General features: G+C 43.4%; 1 protein-coding gene across 1 annotated transcript in view; it reads right to left on the bottom strand.

Moving 5' to 3' along the window:
* The window catches only part of CDHR1 (cadherin related family member 1), a 52,183-nt gene extending 29,873 nt beyond the window's left edge, over nucleotides 1–22,310 (bottom strand). Inside the window, exons 1-9 of the mRNA XM_033148780.1 lie at nucleotides 21,932–22,310; nucleotides 21,032–21,127; nucleotides 18,303–18,448; nucleotides 17,119–17,169; nucleotides 14,106–14,195; nucleotides 13,197–13,283; nucleotides 9,058–9,174; nucleotides 6,311–6,454; nucleotides 3,925–4,003 (exon numbers count right to left, since the gene is read on the bottom strand). Of these exons, the coding sequence (XP_033004671.1) occupies nucleotides 3,925–4,003; nucleotides 6,311–6,454; nucleotides 9,058–9,174; nucleotides 13,197–13,283; nucleotides 14,106–14,195; nucleotides 17,119–17,169; nucleotides 18,303–18,448; nucleotides 21,032–21,127; nucleotides 21,932–21,992 (871 nt within the window). The 5' untranslated portion in view covers nucleotides 21,993–22,310. The remainder of the gene's footprint in view (nucleotides 1–3,924; nucleotides 4,004–6,310; nucleotides 6,455–9,057; nucleotides 9,175–13,196; nucleotides 13,284–14,105; nucleotides 14,196–17,118; nucleotides 17,170–18,302; nucleotides 18,449–21,031; nucleotides 21,128–21,931) is intronic.
* Nucleotides 22,311–23,626: the final 1,316 nt, after the last annotated feature.

Raw genomic sequence — 23,626 nt, 5'->3', positions numbered from 1 at the left:
CTACCCTTCAAACCCTACAAAAAAAATTATCAGTGCTATCCCCCGTTTTCTGACCAGAGCTACATGCATGTGATCCTGACTGGTGCATGCACATTCAACATGTTCAGTACAACACCATGTGTTCAGGAGAATTTTCATACCAGGGATGAAACAAGTTCTGGGGCTCAGCCAAGCTTAGTTTGAAACTAAGAGTGTAGGAAATCCAATTAAAGAAAACAACATCGATACTCTTCTCTGTTTCCTTCTCTAATTTGACACAGATGCTCATTTTGAAAACTGTCCAATAATGTCTCATTTTGCTAATATCTGCAATAACTGTGACTTCATTAGAAGGCATTAGACTTCACACTGAACACGGATTGACTTATGTGGTCGGCCATTATCAAGATTCATAGGCCAGAAAAGGAAAGCTTGACTACAATGGATATGAAGTCAATAGCAGTTTCAAGTGTTCATATATCATGCTATTCACTGCCTAATTGCTATGTGGAAATAGATAATTCAGAGCATGGTCCATCATGTGTTTTCTGGATTTGCCAGCATACAAAATATAAAGTTCTTTTCAATGGTTTAGCATTATTTATTCTTCAATAAGAATACTAGACTTTCCTGCAATTCCACTGGGTAACAGGTATGAAACCTCACATGGGACTGAGATGGTACAAAAAGCTTGAGGAAGAACAAGCATGCAGAAAACCTGCATCTGTTGTTACAACATGTAAGGAAAGTAATTGGTAGTTTAAATAACTCGCCATGATACGCGTGTCCGATTTGTGCTATGCAAAAACAACCACAGCAGTTTAAATGCATATACAGGGTGAGTCTTTTAAAAGAGGCCCTGTGGATACAGAGTACACATGTTCCACGGGGCCTCTTTTAAAAGACTCACCCTGTATTTTCACACTGGCTGATAATGAAGTACAACCTAAGATGTGCAAAATAAACCGATTGCGGAGGAATGGAAAAGACCAGATAAAAATGCAAATTAATGTCGGAACGGATTGAGGCGTGCCTGTACGTCATTCTTATGAAGCTACTGAAAGTCAAATGGCAGAAAACCTATTCCTTGAAACTGGGCCGTGCCCCAATCACATATAAATTCAGAGAAAGGGGGGGGGGGGGTTGAAGAGAAAAATGGGATGCAGATGAAGGGAGCTGCACTCTTCCATTCCAGTTCTGTACCTCACTTCCCTTGGCCCCCACAGTTTGGACTCCAAAACTGAAAGCAAGACTTTCAGGGAGGGGGAAACAATACCTGGGAGACAATTTGTGAGGAGATAAACTGCAGAAGTGAGGAAGGAAGGTCCTGCTACTCAGTGGTGGAACATATGCCTGTGCTGCCTAGGGTGGGTGCACTCCTGAGGGGGGCGTGGCGTGGAGGGTGCCCTCCCAGGCATGGGATAGCCGCTCGGGTACATTGAGCGGTGTGTGCGCCTTGCAGCCGGGGGCAGAGCGAGCTGCCGATGGCGGACATTCGGTGCGCCACCCGCCCGGGACTTCCAAGCAGGGTCGTCTTAAGCATATCGGTGCCGTGGTGCAAAGATGCCACCGGCACCCCCCCCCCCTTTCCCAGAGTTGTCGGCCTGTTTTTAGGGCTGGAGGAGGTGGGCAGCAGCTGGAAGGTGGCTCCTCTGGTGGGAAAGAGGCGGAGGCTGGACACGGCACCTCCTGGCTCAGCTGGCCGCTTCGTGCTGCAGTAGCCATGGCAGGCAGCACACCGAGCAAGCAGGCCTGCGCCGAGCGAGGGCACGTGCACGGCTCCCACTGAGTGTTGACTTGGTTTTTTTTCCCTTTTAGCCTTCTGGCACCCTGCAGAATTCGGCGCCTGCAGGCTAAAAGGGAAAAAAACTGAGCTGACGATCAGCGGGAGCAGTGCAGCACCTTCACTCACTCAGTGGGCTCGTTTGGTGTTCCCCAGACTCTCGCCTGGTGCCCTACAGAACTTGGCACCCTGGTGCCCCGCATCACTAGCCTCTATGGGTAAGGCGGGCCTGCTATCAAGCCTCCCCCAGGCTGTCAAAACAAAGGGGGAAGGCGGGAATGCCGCCCCCTTCCCCCAACAGCTCAGGGTAGGCTTGGGAGTCGCTGGTGGGCGGCGCACCAAATGTCACCCCCTCAGTGAAAACAGAAGGGGTGGTCTGCCCCCACCACACCCCCTTCCTCCGCCCCTGCTGCTCTTCTCACTTGCATCCCCCCTTTCTCTCCACAACTTCCACTTTTATACATGATTGGGGTCAGCAGGCACTTAAACAAACAGACAAACAGAGTCTGCTGCCATCACTTGTAGTCTGAGCTAGCCAGGTTTTGCTGGCTCCCCAGGGTCCAGTTAGGAGGATTCCAGGTAAAAAGGGCATTCTCAACACCATCCTTCACACACCGGGTGCTTGACGTTACAAAATGCATCCTTTTCCCAATATGAAGATAAAAGTTATGTGTGAAATAATCCTTAGTTTGAGGGCAAATATTCTGCAGGTAAAGCCATGCTCTACTTGGCTCTCTACCCCCCCCCCAACCCCACCACCAATAGCAGCTTCAAATAATAGACTAACTCCTTCCAACAAAACTGCCCTGATTGAATTAACAGAGTTTTAAGTTAAAAACAAAAATCAAGACAGTCATATGGATTTAATCTATCATGTCTAGCTTGGCTGTCAAGGGTAAAAGTAGAAACATATTCTCTGTGTGGAGGGGCCAGAGTTAAGGAAGCAGGCTAGTTCATCTGGACTGAAAACCTTTGTCATTTGGGACTGTATAACAAAAAATCCGTTAAGACGATAAAACATGTAAATTGAAAAAGAAAAAAGAAAAAAGGAAAACTTTTGTTGTTTGCTCCTGTCACCCCATGTCTATCAGAGCTCCACTGTGACATCATGTTTTTCCCCCTTGCCTGGCTATGTACTACCGTATTTTCTGGCGTATAAGACGACTGGGAGTATAAGACGACCCCCAACTTTTCCAATTAAAATATAGAGTTAGAGATATACTCGACTGCAGATTCTCCACCCGGTGTATAAGACAATCCCTGACTTTTGAGAAGATTTTCCTGGATTAAAAAGTAGTCTTATACGCCAGAATATACAGTACTTTCTGTCTCCACTAAGAACTCCTAGACAGGTTTTTTCTCATCCAATTGTACTCCCCATGATCTGTCATAAACCGGCCCTTGGCTCTCAAGCATCACCCCTGCAACAGAGTCTCTGCCAACTGGCAATCCTGCCTAGTGGCTTAAAATCAGTTCACTGATTATCACAATCCTCATAACCAAATGTGGTGCATTAAAAGAGGAGAGAGAGGCCTACCACCTAACCCAGTCAACACACAGGCAGACATACGGTAGGTGAAATCTACATGCATGTGTGTGTATATATGCTGTGAAAATGCTGTTTTAAAAAATGTTTTTAAAAATACATCGGATTTGGCGTAGCTTACCGTCGCCATCTAGAGTCGCATTTGTATATTGCACTTTACAACACATTTTAAATGTTTCATTTGCAGTTTTATACCTGAGTCCCATGGAGGCCGATATGCCCACCCCCAATGTGTACAACTCCTATTATCCCTGACCATGGGGCTGAAGGGCACCATGTTGGGAGAAACTTTTGACTCTCCTAGAGCCTGCCTGTGCCTTCTTAGACACAGTGAGGGCGAATATATATTTTCATTATACATTTTGTGGTTTTATATTTTGATTTTGTTCTGTGAACCGCCCTGAGACCTCCGGGTATAGAGCGGTATATAAATTCAACAAACAAACAAACAAATACATAAGCTTTACAGCTTTTTACATTGCCAAAGCAATGTTAAGTATACCTGTTTTTTTATATCTGATAGGCTCCCTTGCATATATGAAACCATAACTAAACAGTGAGTTCAGATGGCTTTTGGGTATTCCTGTAGGATTTCACACCAACCCTGTAAACTTACCATTCATAAGACGGTAATGAATGTCATTAGGCTTCCCTCGGTCCCCATCAATGGCAACGACTGTTATTACCTCAGAACCCTGGAGAGAGAGAGAGAGAGGGAAAGAAAACAGGGAGCACAGGAAGGTAAAACTGCTGTAAAATACAACTCCAAGCCAACCTAATGCACCTGCTCTTTCCCATGTAGACAGGCAACACAATATAAAACTGAGCACTCTACTTGCAAACAGCCTTGCCAAACACAAGCTCACCGGCATGGTGAATGATTGAAGAGAAAGGAACTAAAGATCCTGTTGTGTATTTGTAGTTCTGCTCAGAGAATAACTTTTCTATATTTTTTTAATGGCATATTTTAACAGATAACACAGCAAGACCAAGTTCAAGCAGGTGGAAACAAATCAAGGAGCTTTGATATCTCTGGTGGAAGAAGTAAGGACCGGCAACTTCTTGCTCACTGATGGGATGGGTTGTCCACATCTCAGAGTTGCCTTGGACTCTAATGAACAAGACACATCCTTCTGCAATTATTTGGAAAGCCAGGGGGGGGGAATTGCAGAGCTTTGAAAAGCGCTTTAGGAAGAAATCCTCTTCAATAGCTAAGAAAGCGATATGCTAAAAAAAGAGAGAAAAGAACGTTCGACCTGAAAATCCACTCCCTTTGCAAGTTTAATGGGCAACACCTGGATCTGTAAATAATAGTAAACCTGTAAAGAGCATTTTACTATGTGGAGTTCCTGACATGACTAAGCAGGGAATGAGGTGAGTTTTTCCATCATTATAATATGATAATATTTTGGGTTATGGGGCTCACAGTGGAGGTGATTAATGCTTAATTATCCCTGATTTCCTCAGTGGGCTCCATAAAAAAACACACAACTCGGCGTATTTAATAATTATGGGCATTTCCAGATCATTGGTTAATAGCAGCACAAAGTAAATTATTATGTTTCACAGCTTTATAGCACCTCTTATTGCCAAGGATTATGAAGTGCATGAAAAACACCTCCAATATCCCCAAAATCATTCTCTCCTGCCCTCTAACTGGGCAGGCTACAACAATATGGGCACTGAAATATGGTACCAGTGTCTACAGAAATAACTGCAGAAATAACTGCAGGTTGTGGAGGCGGAAGCCTCCGTAAACATGGTTTGAACAGCCAGTTGCTAAACTATGACCTCGCTTCAGCTCTGGAGAATTTTATATCCACTTGCACAAGCTAAACCAGGATTAACCAAACTTTATAAGCTCCTGCAGGTTGAACTTGGATTTCTGCCGAGGTTGAAAATGCAAGTGGATGTACTACGTAAGTTCAATTTGGACATTAAGCAGGGTTGGCCTTACCATTTGACAAAGTCAAATAGCTGGGGACAACGTGTGCATATAATCATGCTACAACCCTTCGTTATTTCTGAGCATCAAAAATTAATTCTGTAAGAACCTGGCTTGTCTAAGCAATACTTCTGCTAAGCCATTCATGTTACGTGTCCCCCCCCCCCAGTCTGCTTCAGCTCTCTCTTTGTTCATCTCCTTTCTGCCTACCGTATTTGCAAAAACACCTGGAAAACTTAATGCAATTTCAATATGATCTGATTTGAATTGATTAATTCCGAGCATCAAGCGTAATCCGAGGGTGCACATACAATCCACTGCGCGTGAAGTGGGGCGAAAGGATGTTTCAGCCTGTCAGGCATCAGAGGACTGAACCCCCACAGCAGGTTGCCAGGAATGGACAAGACAAGGAAAATTCCTTACCATCTGCTTTTTATTTAATATTCACAGAGAGAGGCTTGGAATGCAGCCTCTCAGAATAATGGTATTGCCCCAAGTGAGTTTCCACCCCCTCCATCTCTCCCACTTCCTCATGTGTCCTCGCTACGGGTACTGAAAAGTGCCCTCTGCCTTTGAGCTCTTTGCTCTCCTACTTTCAATGCTCAGCGGGTTCTGGGAGAGGGAGGTTCTGGAATGTTTTCTAAAGACACTGTGTCTGTCAGCTGTCCCCCCCCTCTGGTCGTCTTCTTCTTCCTCCTCTCCCATTATTTCTCAGCTTTCCCCCTCATCTGCCTCTGAGCTGTGACCTCCCTCAAACCCCTGTTGTAATTCTGAACTGTCTTCTTCTCCTCTCGAAGGGTCAGGCTGGGGAGGCGGTCTCCACCATTCCTCCTCTGCCCAGTTTCTGACAACTCCCCTGAAAAGTGACCCCTTAAGGTTCGGGGACCTTGGACATTTTGGGGGGAGCAAAGGGCCGCTCACTGTCAGAAAAGAAATCATCAATCACCTTGCACATGTGCAGAAGCACTTTGCATCCTCCCCCCCCACTCCAGTTATTTGTTGCAGAAGCTACATCATTTTGGCAGGGTGCACAAGAAATGATTCCCGCGGTACTCACGGCCAGAGTGTCCTCATAGACATATCCATAGTAGGGAGTACCGACAAACATCGGAGGTGTGTCCTGAACATCTTCCACATTGATTGTGACAGTGGTTGTGGCTGAGAATACCTTGTTGTTGCCACGGAGCTTTCCGCCGCCATCCTGGGATGTAAAACAGTTCCAAGATTTTAGGATCCCTTCGCATTTCACACACAAAAAATGCACTCCACACATGTGGGTCTGTTCAATTGCTGTGAGAGACCAGGCTGAGAAGTACAGCTCTGATGAGGAATGGTGGGAGCCTCCCCCTCCCCCTGTGCCTGACCAGGATCCTGAAGCTACCCAGGAGCAGGAGGACAGTATAGATTTGGAACAGTGGTTTGCAGAGGGGCATAGTTCAGAAGACAAAACAGGAAGAGAGAGAGCTAACATAAACTCTCTCACTGGAGGCTGTCCAGCCTATCAGTCCAAGGACACGTAGAGCAGCCACCATAAGGTGGCTGCACAAAAGGCACAATGGTTGTCAGATCAGGTTGCAAGGTGTGGAAATGACGGCAGGGGAGGAGGGTGGAAACCTTAATTGGAAACACCATCATTCCGAGAATGGCTGCGTTGTTCTTTCGCTGTGATCATTAATGACTCTTTAAATGGTAAGCTGCTCTTTTCACTTTGTCCTCTGCTTACATACCGCAAAAGGGTCCCCGAAGCCTGACAATTGCTCTGCTCCTGATAGAATAGACTAACTGGACATGTTGGAAATTATGCATTCACCAGAACTGATGGAAATAGGAAATATCTGATCTGGCACAGATAGACGGGGCTCATTCCCTGAACCACAGGAAGCTTTCCCCTCATTTTCAGCTTTTCTTCTGTTAACTACTTCTGAGGAGGTCTGACCTTAACTGTCCAAAATTTTACATGCCCAGGATTCTAAGGAGAGAGGCTTTTCCCCAGGGACCACTCCCAAGGTGACAACAGTTACTGTCACTAGACCAAGGATTTATTGCAGTGCCTCTCATGGATGCAAGCCTTTTGCTGTGTCAGCACAATATCATTGGTATCAAATTGCCAGCAAGTATTCCCCCCCCCCCCAATTCATCTGAATTTATCCTCTCTGCAGAATATACAGTAAGTAAAAGAACAAACACTTGTTGCCCAGAACCCATTTGCAATATCTCAATGACTCATTTGGAACATTAACCCAACAGTATACAAAATGCTTCTACACATTTCTAAATTTTGCTTTATTTTTAATTGCTCTTGTTTGTTCCTTAAATAAGCAGCCGGGGCGAATCCATCACGTATCCTTTGTTTGCTTTTTTATTTTTAAAAAATTTGCAGATTTGATCTTCAACTGGTCAAAGGGAAGCTAAGTCGGAAAATTCCGCTCTCCTATAGGGTACCAGAGGCTGAATTTACCCAGAATCCTTAAATACAGGCATTGGCATGCTGGTAACACCCCACTGATCTTGGCAACGTTATTTCTGAAGGAAAAATCAGAGCACTGGAGTCCCTTAGAGACTCCCTTGTGATGGCATAATCAAAGTGCAAACAGCCTCTATGGACTATGAGAGAATTGACTCCTGCTGGAGCTGCAGTAACAACATACGCAATTAAGGAGACAATTTGACATGTAACCAGGAGGAGCCTTTCAACACCCAGTGATCATCATGGCTGATCAGGGCTTTGAACTTGAGAGATCATCTACACAAACAACCAGATTATGCGCCAAAACTTTTAGCTCATATAGTCACTATGTCCATTCCACCTTTTCTTGGGGCAGGGGAATTGGCCTGTACACTGGAATGTACAAAGCATCTGTACGAAGGAGTCACATATCTGCACAAATCTGTTTTCAATTAATTATAACTCTCTTCTCCCCACACTCCCAGATTTCATTTCCTCCTCCTACACACCACACAGATCAATGTCTAAAGGCTTGGAAACGGTGTTCAGAAATATAATAAGATAACATCTTGGATTGTCCAAGTTCAGAATGGAGGAACCTTTTGACTGAATGCTCTCTCTCACGTATAAAACTTCCCGAACCCAGAAAAGTAGGATGTCAGGGAGCAGGAGTCTAACCTAGCCTTCACATTGAGATGTCAGGGTAGGCTTATTGTTTACAAATATATATATTTAAAGTAAACAGGAGTGTATGGTGAGGAAGGTTGCTATTGTAGATGGTGGTGGTAACATTGCCACATAAAATCATAGAATTGTAGATTTGGAAGGGACCATGAGGATCGTCTCGTCTGACCCTCTGCAATGCAGGAATCTTTCGCTCAACATGGGGCTAAATGGACCGTTGGCCTGGCTCTGTAATAAGGGACGTCCATACATTCTGAAGACCAGAAGTTGTCCACCCCTGCCCAATCATCACCATCTCTTTCAAAATGTGCACAGATATCTTGCACCCACAGACTCTGCAGGATACCACTCACTCTGTTATGGGAAAGCTGGATATGTTTTGCTGCCATAAACCATTTCCCCAGAACTTCGCACGGCAAGAATATGGAATGATAGTTGGGCCATGTCCTTCACTGTAAAGCCCAGGAGAAATCACAGCAAGGCTTCTCTAAGATTTCTTTGATGGACTGGCAGAAGTACTGTAGATCCAGCGTTGAGAAAAGATTAGATGTCACAAGCTATTTCAGGCCTGTTAGATCTCACACCATTTCTATCACCTGCAAGGGTGCTTTTCCTTGCCCTTGTACAGTTTTCCCCACAGCTGGAAAAGTATGATCAGGAGAATATATAAATACCTTTGCCACCACAGTAACAAAATAAGTTCTTGATTTTTCATAGTCAAGAGTGATCCCAGTTTTGATGCGAAGGACACCACTGTGGCGATCTATAGTAAACTTATTTGTATGGATGTTCTAGAAGAAAAGAAAAGAAATGAAATGTAAGATTGTGTGTGTCTTTAATGAATAGGTTGATATCCTCCTGCTGTCAGAAACCAACTTCATATTATTTGCTCTGAAAGAACAAGACCTACGGCAACACAGAGAACAAGTGGCTGCCCGCAAAAGGAATGAGCGCTCTGCACAATGTGAATTTCCTTGAGACAAATGAGTTTTAATCTTCAGTAGGTCAACAGACTGAAACGAACTGGAACGAGCACAGAATTCATCCCCTCTGACAGTAGCGTGGCCAATTACCCATTGCCGAGAAAGAAGATTTGCATTACCCAAAGAGGACACCAATCGGCATGCGGTAAATTTTATGTAGAGGCACAAATTCAGAAATAATTGATATAGTTTAAATAGAAGCGCAATGCTTCTCACCATACTGGGGAAGGCACCGGGTGACTCGGGTCACTCGTTCAGTCTGCAGACCCACAGCTGCCAATTGCTCTTCAAAGCTCTCCCTTTCTATGACCTGACAGCCCTCAAAATAGAGGGCCGTTCTCTTTAAAGTAGGGCATAAGGCCACCCTAATTGTGAGGGGTCTTTTTCTGAGCGAGGAGACTCTACGCACTTTATGCTCTGCAACCGCCAAAACTCCTGTGCTCACCCCATTGTGAATACCCATTTATTTGCACTGTCCAAGGAAGGGGGATGTACAACAGGGAAAGAGTTATGTTGATGTAAGGTAAAAGGTAAAGGACCCGTGGATGGTTAAGTCCAGTCAAAGGCAACTATGGGGTTGCACCACTCAACTTGCTTTCAGGCCAAGGGAGCCGGTGTTCATCCACAGACAGTTTTCCAGGTCATGTGGCCAGCATGACTAAACCACTTCTGGTGCAACAGAACACTGTGACGGAAACCAGAGCCCATGGAAACGCCGTTTACCTTCCTACCGCAGCATTACCTATTTATCTGCTTGTACTGTAGCAAGCTCCATCAACATACTTGATGGAGCAAGCAAGCAACCCATAACATACTTCCTTTTGAAATCCCTGTCATCTCTACAAGTTCCAATCTAGAAACATGGAGGAGGGGCTGGTGATATGACCTGACAAAAGGATTCAAGAGGCAGAAGGCACATAGTATAGGACCAGCTCTCAAAATTTATGAATGTTGTGACAGGCTCAGCAACATTCTCAGACTTCCCGTAATTCTTACTCATGAACTAAAACTGTTTATTATAAAGGACAATTGAGTTGCATCCAGGATAGCGCTATGTGAATGTTCTCTCTGCACAAAGATTTCTGCTTGCGCAGCAAAATGTTCACCCCCTCTCCTCCCCTGTGCATCCTAAATCTGTTCCATGGGTTCTCCCAACCCTCTGGAGCAGATTTGGGGAGTGGGAGGAAAGGGAGTAAAGTCCTGGTATGTAAGCAGGGGGGGGGGAATTATGCAGATGGGACACATTAGCTGAACACAGCCCTGAAGTCTGCCATCTTAACAGTAGCAGCAGCATCAAAACACAGGGTGTTTCCCCCCTTCCTTTCCTGCCTCTGGGCACATCCCATAATTTTAAACAGTATAACAATTGTTATATGTGCTTTACCAGAATATAGAGTTTCATTTCAGGGAAAAGGACAGCTAGAAACACTCCCTCTGACAGCTTAGCAGTAAGGAGATTTTGTTGTGTTACTTGTGAAAGCAATTATACCCCACTTTTCGGCGCTCAAAGTGTTTTGCGGTAAAAAATAAAGTGAAATACAATAGAGCCGAGAGCTCTTAAATGGAACCAAAGCATAAACAGCATGGTGGAAACAAACAAAAAAAACCAACCAAAGTTTAAAACCATGTGAAAGAAAAGGGGCTTCAGAACTTTGCTTAAAGTTCAAAGGGGAGGCTCACCACCTTAGTACTGTGTGCTTTCTGAGGTGGTGCAAATCTGTGAGAAGACCGTACTATTTGCCCCTTAATCATCTGGAGCACCTTGGACAGGGGTTGCTCAAAAAAGGAGAAAGGAAAATGCTAAGGTCTCTTTTCAGTAAAGGAGAATGATTGCCTTTCTGTCTCCCTTGGCTGTGCACAATGCTCAGCTTACGGTTTCTCTCCTTTCAGTATTTTTCTCCTGTTAAGAAGATTAGATTTAATCCTACTTAAATATTTGTGCTTTCAGAAGCAGCTACTTGATTAGTGAGCTCTCCAGTGTCTGAGGAAAGACCGAAATGAATTGGTTTACATGGATTCTTTTACCTCTAGTTGGGTGAGAATCAAAATTACTCAGCTGTGAGATTTTTATAATGCTACTTCTATTAGTTCAGGTAGACAGTGTCTTTTTTTTTTTTTGCACTGAAGTTTTGTCTTTGAGAGAGAGAAAAAATCCATTAGAAGAACCGGAACTGTTTCCACTGAGATATTGCCCCCTCCTAAATGGGTCATTCGCTAATACACAATTGCAGCCAAATAAATTAGGACTTGTGTAATAGCTAGCTGGCAACTGATACATTTGTGGCAAAATATCATAACTGCACTCTAAAAACGCATATGTGTGAACAGTACGAAAAAAAGAAAAGAAAAGAAAAATTAGGGAGGAAGAAACACAAGTAAAAAGTCATCTTTCAAATCTCTAAGAATTGCTCTCTCCCTTTCCAGGATATGTCTGTCTTCTGCAATGTGCATGGCTTTTTGCACTGTAGGAAGGAGAGATGAGAAGGTCACAAAACCATACTTTTGCCTGCAGCTCAATACACAAAACAACCTTCCTAACTCATCATCTCAAGGAACCCTGCGGGGTAGATCAGTGATGCTTTCATTTTACGAATCAGAAACTGAGGCAGACAGCTGCAGCGAGTTGTCATGAGATTTGGAAAAGTCTACCCATCTAACCTCTGAGTCAAGTCCACTTACCCCCTCTTAGGGGTGCGGCAGCTTTGCAGAACAGCCACTGCCTCTCCTTCCGCCAACGATGCAGGGCTGGACCGCCAGCTTCAAATCCTGCTCTGCGTCAGCCTGCCAAACTGGCCAATGGCAGGCTGGTGTAGAGGGCTGGGCCTTCTGGGGGCAGGCTGGATGGAACAATCAGGCTTCCCTCAGGTCCACTCCTGGGGGATTTACAACAGCCCACACCAGCCCCCGATGCCCAGCTCTCCTTCATCGGATCAAACCAACTCCAGTAATTTTGCATTTACTCATTGAATTGACCTTGCTATGGCTGTTGTAGTTGCCACATTTATGGGGCTGTGTAGGAATTTGCCTACCAGGCAAATTGGCTGTGACCTGGAGGTTTTGCCTACCTCGTAGCAATTGCCACAACTTTTAGCGGTTTAGGCATTGGGTAACTTTAGCCTTGGTTGGGGGGGGGGTTGTAGCCTCACTTTCCCCTCCAGAAATAGAGTATCCTGTTAAAGTGATCCATGATAGAGTTGCTTCTGTCCATTTGCCCAGACAAGGGCCTCAATGGTCCTAGAGGCAGTGATCCCTGCGGGGACCCCTCTATTTGAATGGAATTCGTAGGAATCCTCGCTGTGGGGTTGACCCTGATGTCATTTCCGGTAGACAGCCTGGAAAGAAATACTTACCCAATGCCTATGCCAAACCACTTCATCTGTAGTCAATAAAGTTGTGGCCTGATTTGATCCCATTCAACTGTGTGGTCTACTTTATTGGTAGCTCACCTGAGCGGAGGGGGGTGGCCCTGCAAGTATCATTTCAGAATATATTTATCTCATGCTGTACCAGGCTGAGCTCGTAGATGGGGAACCTGTGATCTTCTAGAAGTTGTTGGACTGCAACTCCCATCATCCTTGACTGAATGATGGCGGCTGAGGTTGATGGGAGTTGCAGTCCAACAATATCTGGAATGGCAAAGGTCCTCATTCCTGCATTATATCATTATGGAAGTTCTAATGTTCTTGGGCTGAACTTCATAGTCAGAAGGTACTCAAAGAAACAGACACCATGAGATGGAATTTAGGTGGCTCCCAGTGCTTCCAGTCCACTCTTTGTCTCAGGCCTTTGTCTTATTCCTGGGGTGCCTGGACACCTAAGTCAATATTTACCTGCAGAAAGTAGGTAATGCTCCCCCCTGAACCGGTGTCTCTGTCTATGGCTTCAATTTTCAAGATGCTGCTTCCTGAAGGGGTGTTCTGTGAATCCAAACAGAGAACATAATCAGAGATGGGCATGGTATAAGAAATTAGGAGGTATTAGTAAAATATAAATATACTCCTATGATGGGAAGGTAATGTGTTGGGAAAGCAAAAAGAGAGAGTGAGAACAATGAGATATTGCATTGGGAAGAAGGGGAAAGAGAATCAAGTTCATTCCTTCCCCATCCATCCCAAAATCACAGCAGCAACAAGGAGAGACACAGAACAATGAAGAATATGTCCATAAGTCAGCTGTTTTTTTACTCTCCACTGAGCACTGAAGTGCACAATCTGAAGCTTGGGGAAAGTCTCTGGAAAGGCAGGGTAAAAACTGACATAACATTTGACAGATGAAACCTCTATAGAGCAGTGGGAATAGTTTTAGATACGCTCTCAAAATGATCAATACAAACTAACTTTTTTGAGCTCTTATAAAATGATTTGGGCAGTTTCCTGGAGAAGCTGATTGTGGGCAGCTGTAACTGATTGGCTAGTGCCCAGAAAAATCACCAAATGCTGCCTCCCAGTCCCCAAGGCAGTTTGTAGTAGTTGTTATTACTTTTTACCTTACTTTAAAAATAATATAATATAATAATGGCACCTTTTCCTTTAAGACAAAGGATAATGACATATTATGATCAAATTGCAAAGCTCATCAGAAACCTTCATTTGAAGTGGAATTGCATATGTCAACACTGCTTGAATCTTACCACAAAAGCAGCCAGTGCACAACTTACAGCCATACTCCTCATGGTGTAGCTGAACCCAATTTCCTCTCTATTCACATTTGCTAAAAATATCGAGTTAAGTCTCACCAACCTCCAGGACTTGGGCTATGTATGGTGTGTTGGTAAATTCTGGGCTCTCGTCATTAGCATCTGTTACAAGGATCCTGACTTTCTCAGCCACCTAAAGTTGAACATGATGTAATTTTAGCCAGGAAAGTGAATTTATACCAAGGTGCATATAATTCTTATCATTCAAAAAGTGAACTCATGTTCACGTGGAAGACACCTAAAAGGCCATTAACTTGGTCTAAACAAGCTTCCAAAGAACATGGCGTCCATGAGAGAGAAAAAATTGAAGAACGAAAGGACAGTTGAAGTACTGAGGAAGAAATCACTAAGAAATTTAAAAAATGTGTATGTCACAATATATATTTATATACTGTATATACTCCTAGAACCATAAGAAATGCAAAAAACACTGTCAATAACTCATTCTCGAATTGCCTCCCTTAAAAATCAAATTGCCCCCTCCCTGCGGGGTGTGTTCCCCACATTGGGAACCATGGGACTAGACCAGCCTTTCTCAAGCTTGGGTCCTCAGGTGTTTTTGGCCTACAGCTCCAATCATCCCTAGGTGGCAGGACCAGGCATGATGGGAGTTGTAGGCCAAAAACATCTGGGGACCCAAGCTTGAGAAAGGCTGGACTAGACGATCCTCGAGGTCCTTTGCAACTCTACAATTTTACGATTCTTTGATTCTATCCATTTCACTGGGGGACCTATGCTTCTAGAGTTTGGGGGGGGGAATGTACCTCTAGCCACTTTCTTCCAACAATTCACAGGTCAGGGTTCAAAGCCCCACATGTGGGAGGTCTTCCCTCCAATGTGAGAAACAGTCACCCGCTTCCCCATGCAGTGCAGATGAACATTGTGCCTTTTTTTTTATTCACAAGATGTTATTCCCACTAAGAAAACTTTAATATGGAAATAATGTGTTTATCTGTGTCTACTGGTGAGTCACATGCACATGTGCCAACCCACTCTTGAAGTCTTGGTCATGCCCATGTCTGAGTGAGTGATTGAGTTACAAGGATCTGGTTGGGACAGATATGGAGGGTGGCTAAGAACCCTGGACTCATGCCCAAATAAATGGGTTTCCTAGGACTGCCCCTGATGTAATATATTTTTTAAAAATATATAAATTGTTTATTTGGTTTCCAGATCAAAGTTTTAGAATCACATATCCAATATACAACATAAAAACAAGATTCCGAAGAATCTCCTGCACTCCCCCCCCCTTTGTGGGCCGTATTGCTAATCATTTCCTCCTGCATCTTTTATGATAATCCAAATCTTTTACATCTCAATTATGTCCAAAATTCACCATTAAACTACAAGTGTTATTCCAGTCCTACTAACGGGGGGTGGGGTGGGGTGGGTTATAATTTATCTTAAAAACCATTTAAAGCCCCTGATATAATATATATCAGATAAACCAAAAAAACACCTAGGAGTGATTCCTCACATCCCACAATCTATCCCTTGGAAATATCCAAGTGGTTGATTTGGCAGTTAGGAGAATGGCAACGGTGTCCTTTTTCATTATCTGGTACAGTATAGAGGCTTAAGCAGTATGTGGACCGAGAACTCCCAGAAGTGCAAGCTGGATTTCGAAGGGGCAGAGGAACCAGAGACCAAATTGAAAACATGCGCTGGATTATGGAGAAAGCTAGAGAGTTCCAGAAAAACATCTACTTCTGCTTCATTGACTATGCAAAAGCATTTGACTGTGTCGACCACAGCAAACTATGGCAAATTCTTAAAGAAATGGGAGAGCCTGATCACCTCATCTGTCTCCTGAGAAATCTCTATGTGGGACAAGAAGCTACAGTTAGAACTGGATATGGAATAACTGATAGGTTCAAAATTGGGAAAGGAGTACGACAAGGCTGTATATTGTCTCCCTGCTTGTTTAACTTATATGCAGAATTCGTCATGCGAAAGGCTGGGCTGGATGAATCCCATACCGGAATTAAGATTGCCGGGAAAAATATCAACAACCTCAGATATGCTGATGATACAACCTTGATGGCAGAAAGTGAGGAGGAATTGAAGAACCTTTTAATGAGGGTGAAAGAGGAAAGCGCAAAATATGGTCTGAAGCTCAACATCAAAAAAACTAAGATCATGGCCACTGGTCCCATCACCTCCTGGCAAATAGAAGGGGAGGAAATGGAGACAGTGAGAGATTTCACTTTCTTGGGTTCCATGATCACTGCAGATGGTGACAGCAGTCACGAAATTAGAAGACGCCTGCTTCTTGGGAGAAAAGCAATGACAAACCTAGACAGCATCTTAAAAAGCAAAGACATCCCCTTGCCGACAAAGGTTCGTATAGTTAAAGCTATGGTTTTCCCAGTAGTAATGTACGGAAGTGAGAGCTGGACCATCAAGAAGGCTGATCGCCGAAGAATTGATGCTTTTGAATTATGGTGCTGGAGGAGACTCTTGAGAGTCCCATGGACTGCAAGAAGATCAAACCTATCCATTCTCAAGGAAATCGGCCCTGAGTGCTCACTAGAAGGACAGATCCTGAAGTTGAGGCTCCAGTACTTTGGCCACCTCATGAGAAGAGAAGACTCCCTGGAAAAGACCCTGATGTTGGGAAAGATGGAGGGCACAAGGAGAAGGGGACGACAGAGGATGAGATGGTTGGACAGTGTTCTCGAAGCTACTAACATGAGTTTGGCCAAACTGCGGGAGGCAGTGAAGGATAGGCGTGCCTGGCGTGCTCTGGTCCATGGGGTCACGAAGAGTCGGACACGACTGAACGACTGAACAACAACAACAGTATAGAGCAGGGGTAGTCAACCTTTTTATACCTTTTTATACTTTTTATATGCATCTTTCTTGAGGGTAAAATTTCCTTACCGCCCACCAGTGCTCGATGGAAGGAGGATTCAGCTTGTGCTGTAGAACCCCCTACCGCCCACCTAGAATCCTGAAACGCCCACTAGTGGACGGTAGGGACCAGGTTGACAACCCCTGGTATAGAGCGTGAATAGGCAATGACGAGAAAACCCCCTTTCCCTTGAAATGCTTACTGTACTTAAGCCATCTGAGATGCTGACGACAACTTCAACCTCATCTTCTCTCTTAAAATAGAAAATAAAAGAATTTTTCACCACAGGGTTGATGGGATCTAAGGCTCATACTTTTGGAAGTGTAAAAATAAAACATTTATCAAATATTTGCTTGCTTTCTACCTAGTATCATTTTAGCTGACTAAATTAGTAACACATAATTCTGTCTGAAGATCAGAGTTAGCAGACCATTAACAGCAGAAACTGAGGGATGTTTGCTTAAATGTATGATCTATTGAGTTCAATGGGGCTTACTCCCAAGTAAGTGCAGGCAAGTTCATGTGTACACTTATTGTGGAGTAAGCCCAACTTACTTCAGGAATTAATTCTGAGTAAATATCCACATTGACTATAACTGTTTTTAGAGTAACCTTTTGAATATATGGAGTTTGTCTTCAATATGTGGACTTCTTGGAAACATCCCTTTGGTGGACATAATTATGGTTACTAGCAAAATAAAAAAAATCCTTCTGGAAGCACCTTAGAGACCAACTCAGTATGTTATTGGTATGAGCTTTCGTGCGCATGCACACTTCTTCAGTTTACATTTTACATTTTACTTTTAGCATATTTATTTGTGTGAAACATTATAACACAACTATTCTTTACAAATATTAGGAAGTTTGCAATAAACCCAAATCACCCAAAATTTCAAATTCCATGTTTTAAAAGCTGAAAGTGAGGCTAAAAAATTATTTCTGCCATTTGCTTCAGACTGATTATACTCATTTTGTCCCCAAATTAATTGATGGTATAACCAGTTGTCCTACGACTGATAGATATGGCCCTAAATTTTCACTGGAGGCAATAAACCTGTGTCTGGACTGAACCATTTTGGACCACAGGTAGACAATCATATGGTTGAATATTCCTCCCTTAAAAAAAACCAAAATCTATGCACAGAGTAATGAGCATGTCAGGGAGATGGGCTTAAACCTAAACCCCCTAGTTTCCTTTGTGTGGGTTTTTTTTTGCATAAAGAAGCATTTGATTATGTGAGTGCCCCCCCCCCTTGAAATTTTAAGTGAACAGCCCAGGTAGGGGGTTATCAGCTCAGTGGGAACTAAGCTACAAACAGCTGACACGAACAACCATCTTAAATTGATCCTGACACCACAAATAGATTCCGCTTTGTTGCACTGTACCTCACGGTCCAGCTCTTCAATCAGTGTAACATTTCCATAGTTTTCATCAATAGCAAAGTACTTTCTTGACCCAGATTCAAAGGTCATGCCGTAGGTTACCGGATCCCCTTCTGGATCCGTTCCGTTTAATGTGTACACGTGTGTACCTTGAAGAAAGAGATTAGGACACCTTGTAGAAAAAATTGCATTCGGAGGGTATTGTGAAGTGCCACTGCAATGTTGTTATACAGTGCAACCTTGATTGTCAAACATAATCTGTTCCGGAAGACCGTTTGACTTCCGAAATTTTCTACAACTGAGGCGCAATTGTTGGTCGGCAAAATCTACTGTAAAAATGGAGAAACGCTCCTTGGAAGCCGTTTTACTTCTGAGGAGCGTTCGAAAATGGAAGCATTCACTTCCGGGTTGTCAGTGTTCAAAAGCCGAAAAATTCAACTTCCGTATGTGTTCGATAACCGAAGTTCCACTGTAGTAACATTTTGTTTTTAAAAAAAAACATTTAAAGTACATTGCTGACTTTAAGAAAAAAACCTAGGTCATTCTTTTTCTCACTTGAGATTGAAACTGGTTTGGAGGGAAATGCATCAAAACACAGTATTTCATAAGCAATGAGAGGCAGTGTCGTAGCTTGGGGTGGTTGCCCTGAGTGCAAAATTGTCAGGGGTGCAAAATTTCGATATTTTACCTTTGGTGTGTTAAAGGACTCCTCGTGTTTTTGTTTTGTTTTGTTTTCTTGTTTTGCAAGCAAACATGCACCAAAAGAACCCCCTGCTCTTCCGTGCCTCCCTCCCCCAAGCTGATATCAAGCGATGTTTCACTGGTTGTGCGAATGCCAGGATGTTAATAGGATGTTAAAACGGGAAGGTTTTACGGCTTCTCCTCCAGATCAGGCTTGGTGTCTGGGCTGATAATTTTTACACCTTTCTCAGCACAAGCTCTCCATATCATTAACACCCGGGGAACACTTCCCAGCGCAGAATTAACACCAATCTAAAAAAATCTATCTTTGGCATTTCTGCCTCCTCTTGCTGAAAAGAAAAGTGAATTTAAAATTAGTCTTATCTTTGAGGGTGCCAGCAAATGGAAACAGAAGCAAACACAGCAGTCTTCATCCCTTGGGGCAGGGGGAAACAAAAGCCTTTTTCTAGGTCCATTATGATTTGTGAGCTGAAACTGAATCTTGGCATTAATCTACCTACCTAGTCAATATATCAGGGGTACAGTGAGGAGCAGTAAAACCAGTGCTATTTTTCTAGAAAAAGTGGTGCTGGAACTCGCCATTATCACCTCCCTGGTTCTCTTGGAATGGCAATGACGACCACCTGAGAGGAACTGAATTCTGGTGAGTTCCGGCTAGGGAAAAAAAACCTTGAATAAAACTCTGGAGGAAATGCCCAAGAAAAAGGTAAAACTCTGGACAGGTGAGAAGGGAAAACAGGAAGTACAGTAGGAATGGGAAAGTAAAAAAAAAGGTAAACAGGTAAAGGACCCCTGGACTGTTAAGTCCAGCCAAAGGCGGTTATGGGGTTGTGGCACCCATCTGGCTGGGTTTCCCCAGCCACTTTAGACATAGTTTGGAGTAGGTCCAAGTAATGCCCACAAAAACTATGAGGTAAAGTGGGAGGGGAATTTGGGGGTTCAAAGTGTCTACAAGACCCCCAACCCCCAGTGTAGCTTTTTCATTTCTTCTGTGGCAGATCACAGCCAGGGTGATCCACTTCTCTGCTCCCTCCTCCATCATTGTGTTTTCTCTCTCTCGCCACACGATCCCGGCCAATCGAGAATCACGTAGTGAGTGAGAGGATTTCACATGTAGCCAATCAGAATTGGCCACCTACCGTTATTACTGGGAGTGAGCATTGCGCTCACGTTGGTGGGAAGAGGGATGGATAATCCTTGTGTTGTCCTGACAGACCAGATGACTCTTCCTAGCTCCTTACCCTTTGACGAAATGGGTTGTGGCACAGTGCGGGAAGAAAAGGAATTTACCCGGATGTCTGGAAAGTGCAGGGATGTGCACAAGAAAGGAACATTTTGGAGGGCAGGCAGGTGGAAAGAGGCTTAGATGGTGGCATTCAACTGCTAAGGAGTGTTCAAACCTGGGAAGGGAAAGCTGGTGATGGGTGCCAGCCATGGTTTGGGTGAAGGAATTTGGGTAGGCAAAATATGGAAGGCTGGCATGTTTGGACTGATTTATGAGAGAATCATTAAAAGAAATTAAACTCTGGTCCCCTAACTGGCAAATTTCTGGTTAAAGTCGGGGATCTGCTGGAAGTAGAGTTTTGCATTTGACCCACTCGAGTGTAATGTTCCTACCCTATAACAAATTCCTTGTGCGTTAATTGTGTGAAAAAGACCAGATATCTATCTCATTCCAGCAAGGAAGGTCTAGAAACAAGCTTAAGCATGCAGGGCCAATGGAAATGGAAATTCATGCTTATTAACACTTGCATCACAATGCTCACCCAGGCCCCATTGAATTGGCTGAGTGTTGCCATTCGTTGTGCAAAATTACAGCCACATGAATGCTACTTACACAAATGACCCATTTAACTCATTCCATTTATAGGTAAGTGCATTGAGTTGAAAGACAAGAAGAGTTTTTAGGTGGACACAACCTGCACAAATACGACTGAGTCTCTTTTCTTAGTTTTTAACAAATGAAAAAGAAACCAGCAAATTAATATTGTTTTTTTTTAAGAAGGAGTGGGCTATATCGTAAGACTGACCGACAGCTGTGTCTTCCGAAAGGCTGAGAAGTGCCATGTTCCCGTTAGTGCTGCTAGCTCCATTGTCGAAGAAATAGGGAGCGTAATTCGCCTGAGCTGCAGGTCGAAAAGAAAACAGAACCCAAAACAAAGGCATTCTTTAGATCACAAACAGATGAATTTCCTACCCCGCCTGCCTCTGAGTACAAAGCAAAGATCAACCCTCAAAGGAATAATCTAAGTTCACAATATATCCAATTATGCTAATAGATCGCATCTACATTTAGAAAGTTTATGGGCGTATTTAAGGGATCCTGTACTATCTTGTTAATAATACAAATGACTATGAATCAGTTAACATATTACAGATGTACATTATATATATATATATATATATATATATATATATATATATATATATATATATATATAACACAGAGAAAACGAATTAATCAGGATCCCACCAGACAGTCTGAAGTTTTCTGCTTGTTGAATGAACCTTCACAAAATGCTCACTAACTGCAAAATGAACATCTTTGACCTCAAGGCAATCCCTAAGCGATCTATTGGAGATTCTAAAACATTTTCAGGGATGCCTATCAAGAAGCCGTAATGAAATAATTACTTACTTGCTGCAAGAGAACAGCAAAGTTCAAAGAAAAAAAAAGTAAAAATGAAATGAAATTAGTTATCATTCTAATCACAGATCAAGAATCAATAACAGCCCGCTTGGAGCTACAGGTAATACAATCAGCAGGAGGGGGGTAAGGGGGGAGGGGGGACAGCCAGCAAGCAGCATTTATTTACACAGTTATCAAGAAACAGTTGCAAGGCCACATTATGAAGGATTACTAACAAAGCTTAGGCGTACGTTGCTGTCCTATCGTTTCTTAAGGAGCCAAGGGGTTTGTTGTAACTTACCCAGGCAAACATGCATCAAATTGAGGAATAAAGATGGGGGCAGCTGCCATAGATGCTTCATTCCCCCAGAGCAACGGTCAGTATCTTCCTAGTTTGGGGGCAGGTGGGTGGAAATATGGCCCCAAAGACCCGGCAGTAAGCTGTCCTTCAGCCCCGTGCAGTGGGGGAGAGGCAGGAGCAGATGTTAAGATGTTAAGTGGATGACGCGTCTTAATTTCCAAGGAATTTAAAGGCGCTCCTTCCTTCCACCTAATTAGACCAATTACTTTGCAAGGAGCTCTGGGACTCATTTCTCTGCGAGAGAGTTTGGAGGAACCAACATCACTCTCTGCTGGGGCTGTTATTGTCATGCGCCGCACTCATACCGCCCAATAAAACATTTTCTGGAAAAGACAAGGTAAAACCGGGGTTTTAAATATCCCTCTCCCTCTTTTTTCTAACCTCGCTTTTCTTTTTTCCAGAAACGGAAGGAAGGACAATTTTTACCTCCCTCGAAAGGCTGATGGAACAATTCTCAAAAGTAAATCAACTTTGACTTACTGAGTGAGCAGCAACATGTAGCATTCTTATAGCCAGGAAATAATTGCCTGAAAGATGGATGTAAAATGTAACGAAGAGAAGTGCTCGTCTATCTAGATAATTATTTTACTACATTTTCAAGCCTGACTTTGCATTAAGTTTCTAATACTTGATTCATAAGTCCACCAATTTTACAACCAATACAGATGATATTTAAAATCAACGGGGCTTTTGTTTCTCATTTCACTTTATATTTGATTGAAAGAAAACTGTGGTGCTTTTTAAAATATCATTTTTAAGATTCGTGCATTGCAGAGGGTGGGATTAGATGATCCTTGCGGTCCCTGCCAACTCTGCAATTCTGTGATTCCATGAAGCTCTTATTAACATAATGTAATTCATTAAATCAAGGGCTACACTAAAGCACTTGCCACCCAAATCTGTACCTCTAGCTTGAAAAAAGTGCTTTGTGAATGATTTAATAGGCCCCATTCTGCGACTGAAAGTGTCAGACTGAGTTCAAAAGGATTGCAACCTTAAACAGGGCTCTCCAAATTTGGATTTAAGGGGGGGGGGAGCAATGAGAAGTTGACTCGAAATTTTCTTTTAACGGGACTAAATCATCAAGTTTGCACCAAATGGCACAATTGCTAGGAGTCAGGCTGAATGGAGAAAGCATTGTGCCATTATGAACTTGTCTGCCCCCAAAGTACCGAGGCCTCTTGGTGCAATAATATTGCTTACACCTTCAACAACAACAAAAGTGAATTGCTTTTGCGTTTCATATCAATGCAGGAGAGGACGTACGGATTTGGTCCACTTTGCAATGATGCATCTTGCTAGCAACCAAACCACACAAAGCTGTTCGCCCGTGGATTGTTCCAAGACGCTCTCTCAATGTCGCACCCGCAGCAAGAGGTGTTATAGCACATAGGAAGCATAACAAAATATCACCTCCATACCCGGAGGTGAGCTCTGTTCTGCAACACCTCCCTTGTTAACGCCTTTACGGATCTAAACAGGACTGAGGATTATGGACAGAAAGTGATACAAAGCTAAAAACACAAGCTGCTCACTCAGCAAACCCCAAAATAAAAGCCAATCCTCATTCATTGCCCATGTGCTAAAAATTATCCACCGCTTACTACAATTTAATCATACATTTGAAATTTCTTA

Source organism: Lacerta agilis, chromosome 5 (genome assembly GCF_009819535.1).
Source record: "Lacerta agilis isolate rLacAgi1 chromosome 5, rLacAgi1.pri, whole genome shotgun sequence".
NCBI classification, from domain to species: Eukaryota; Metazoa; Chordata; class Lepidosauria; order Squamata; family Lacertidae; genus Lacerta; species Lacerta agilis.
This window is presented reverse-complemented; position numbering and strand designations above follow the sequence as displayed.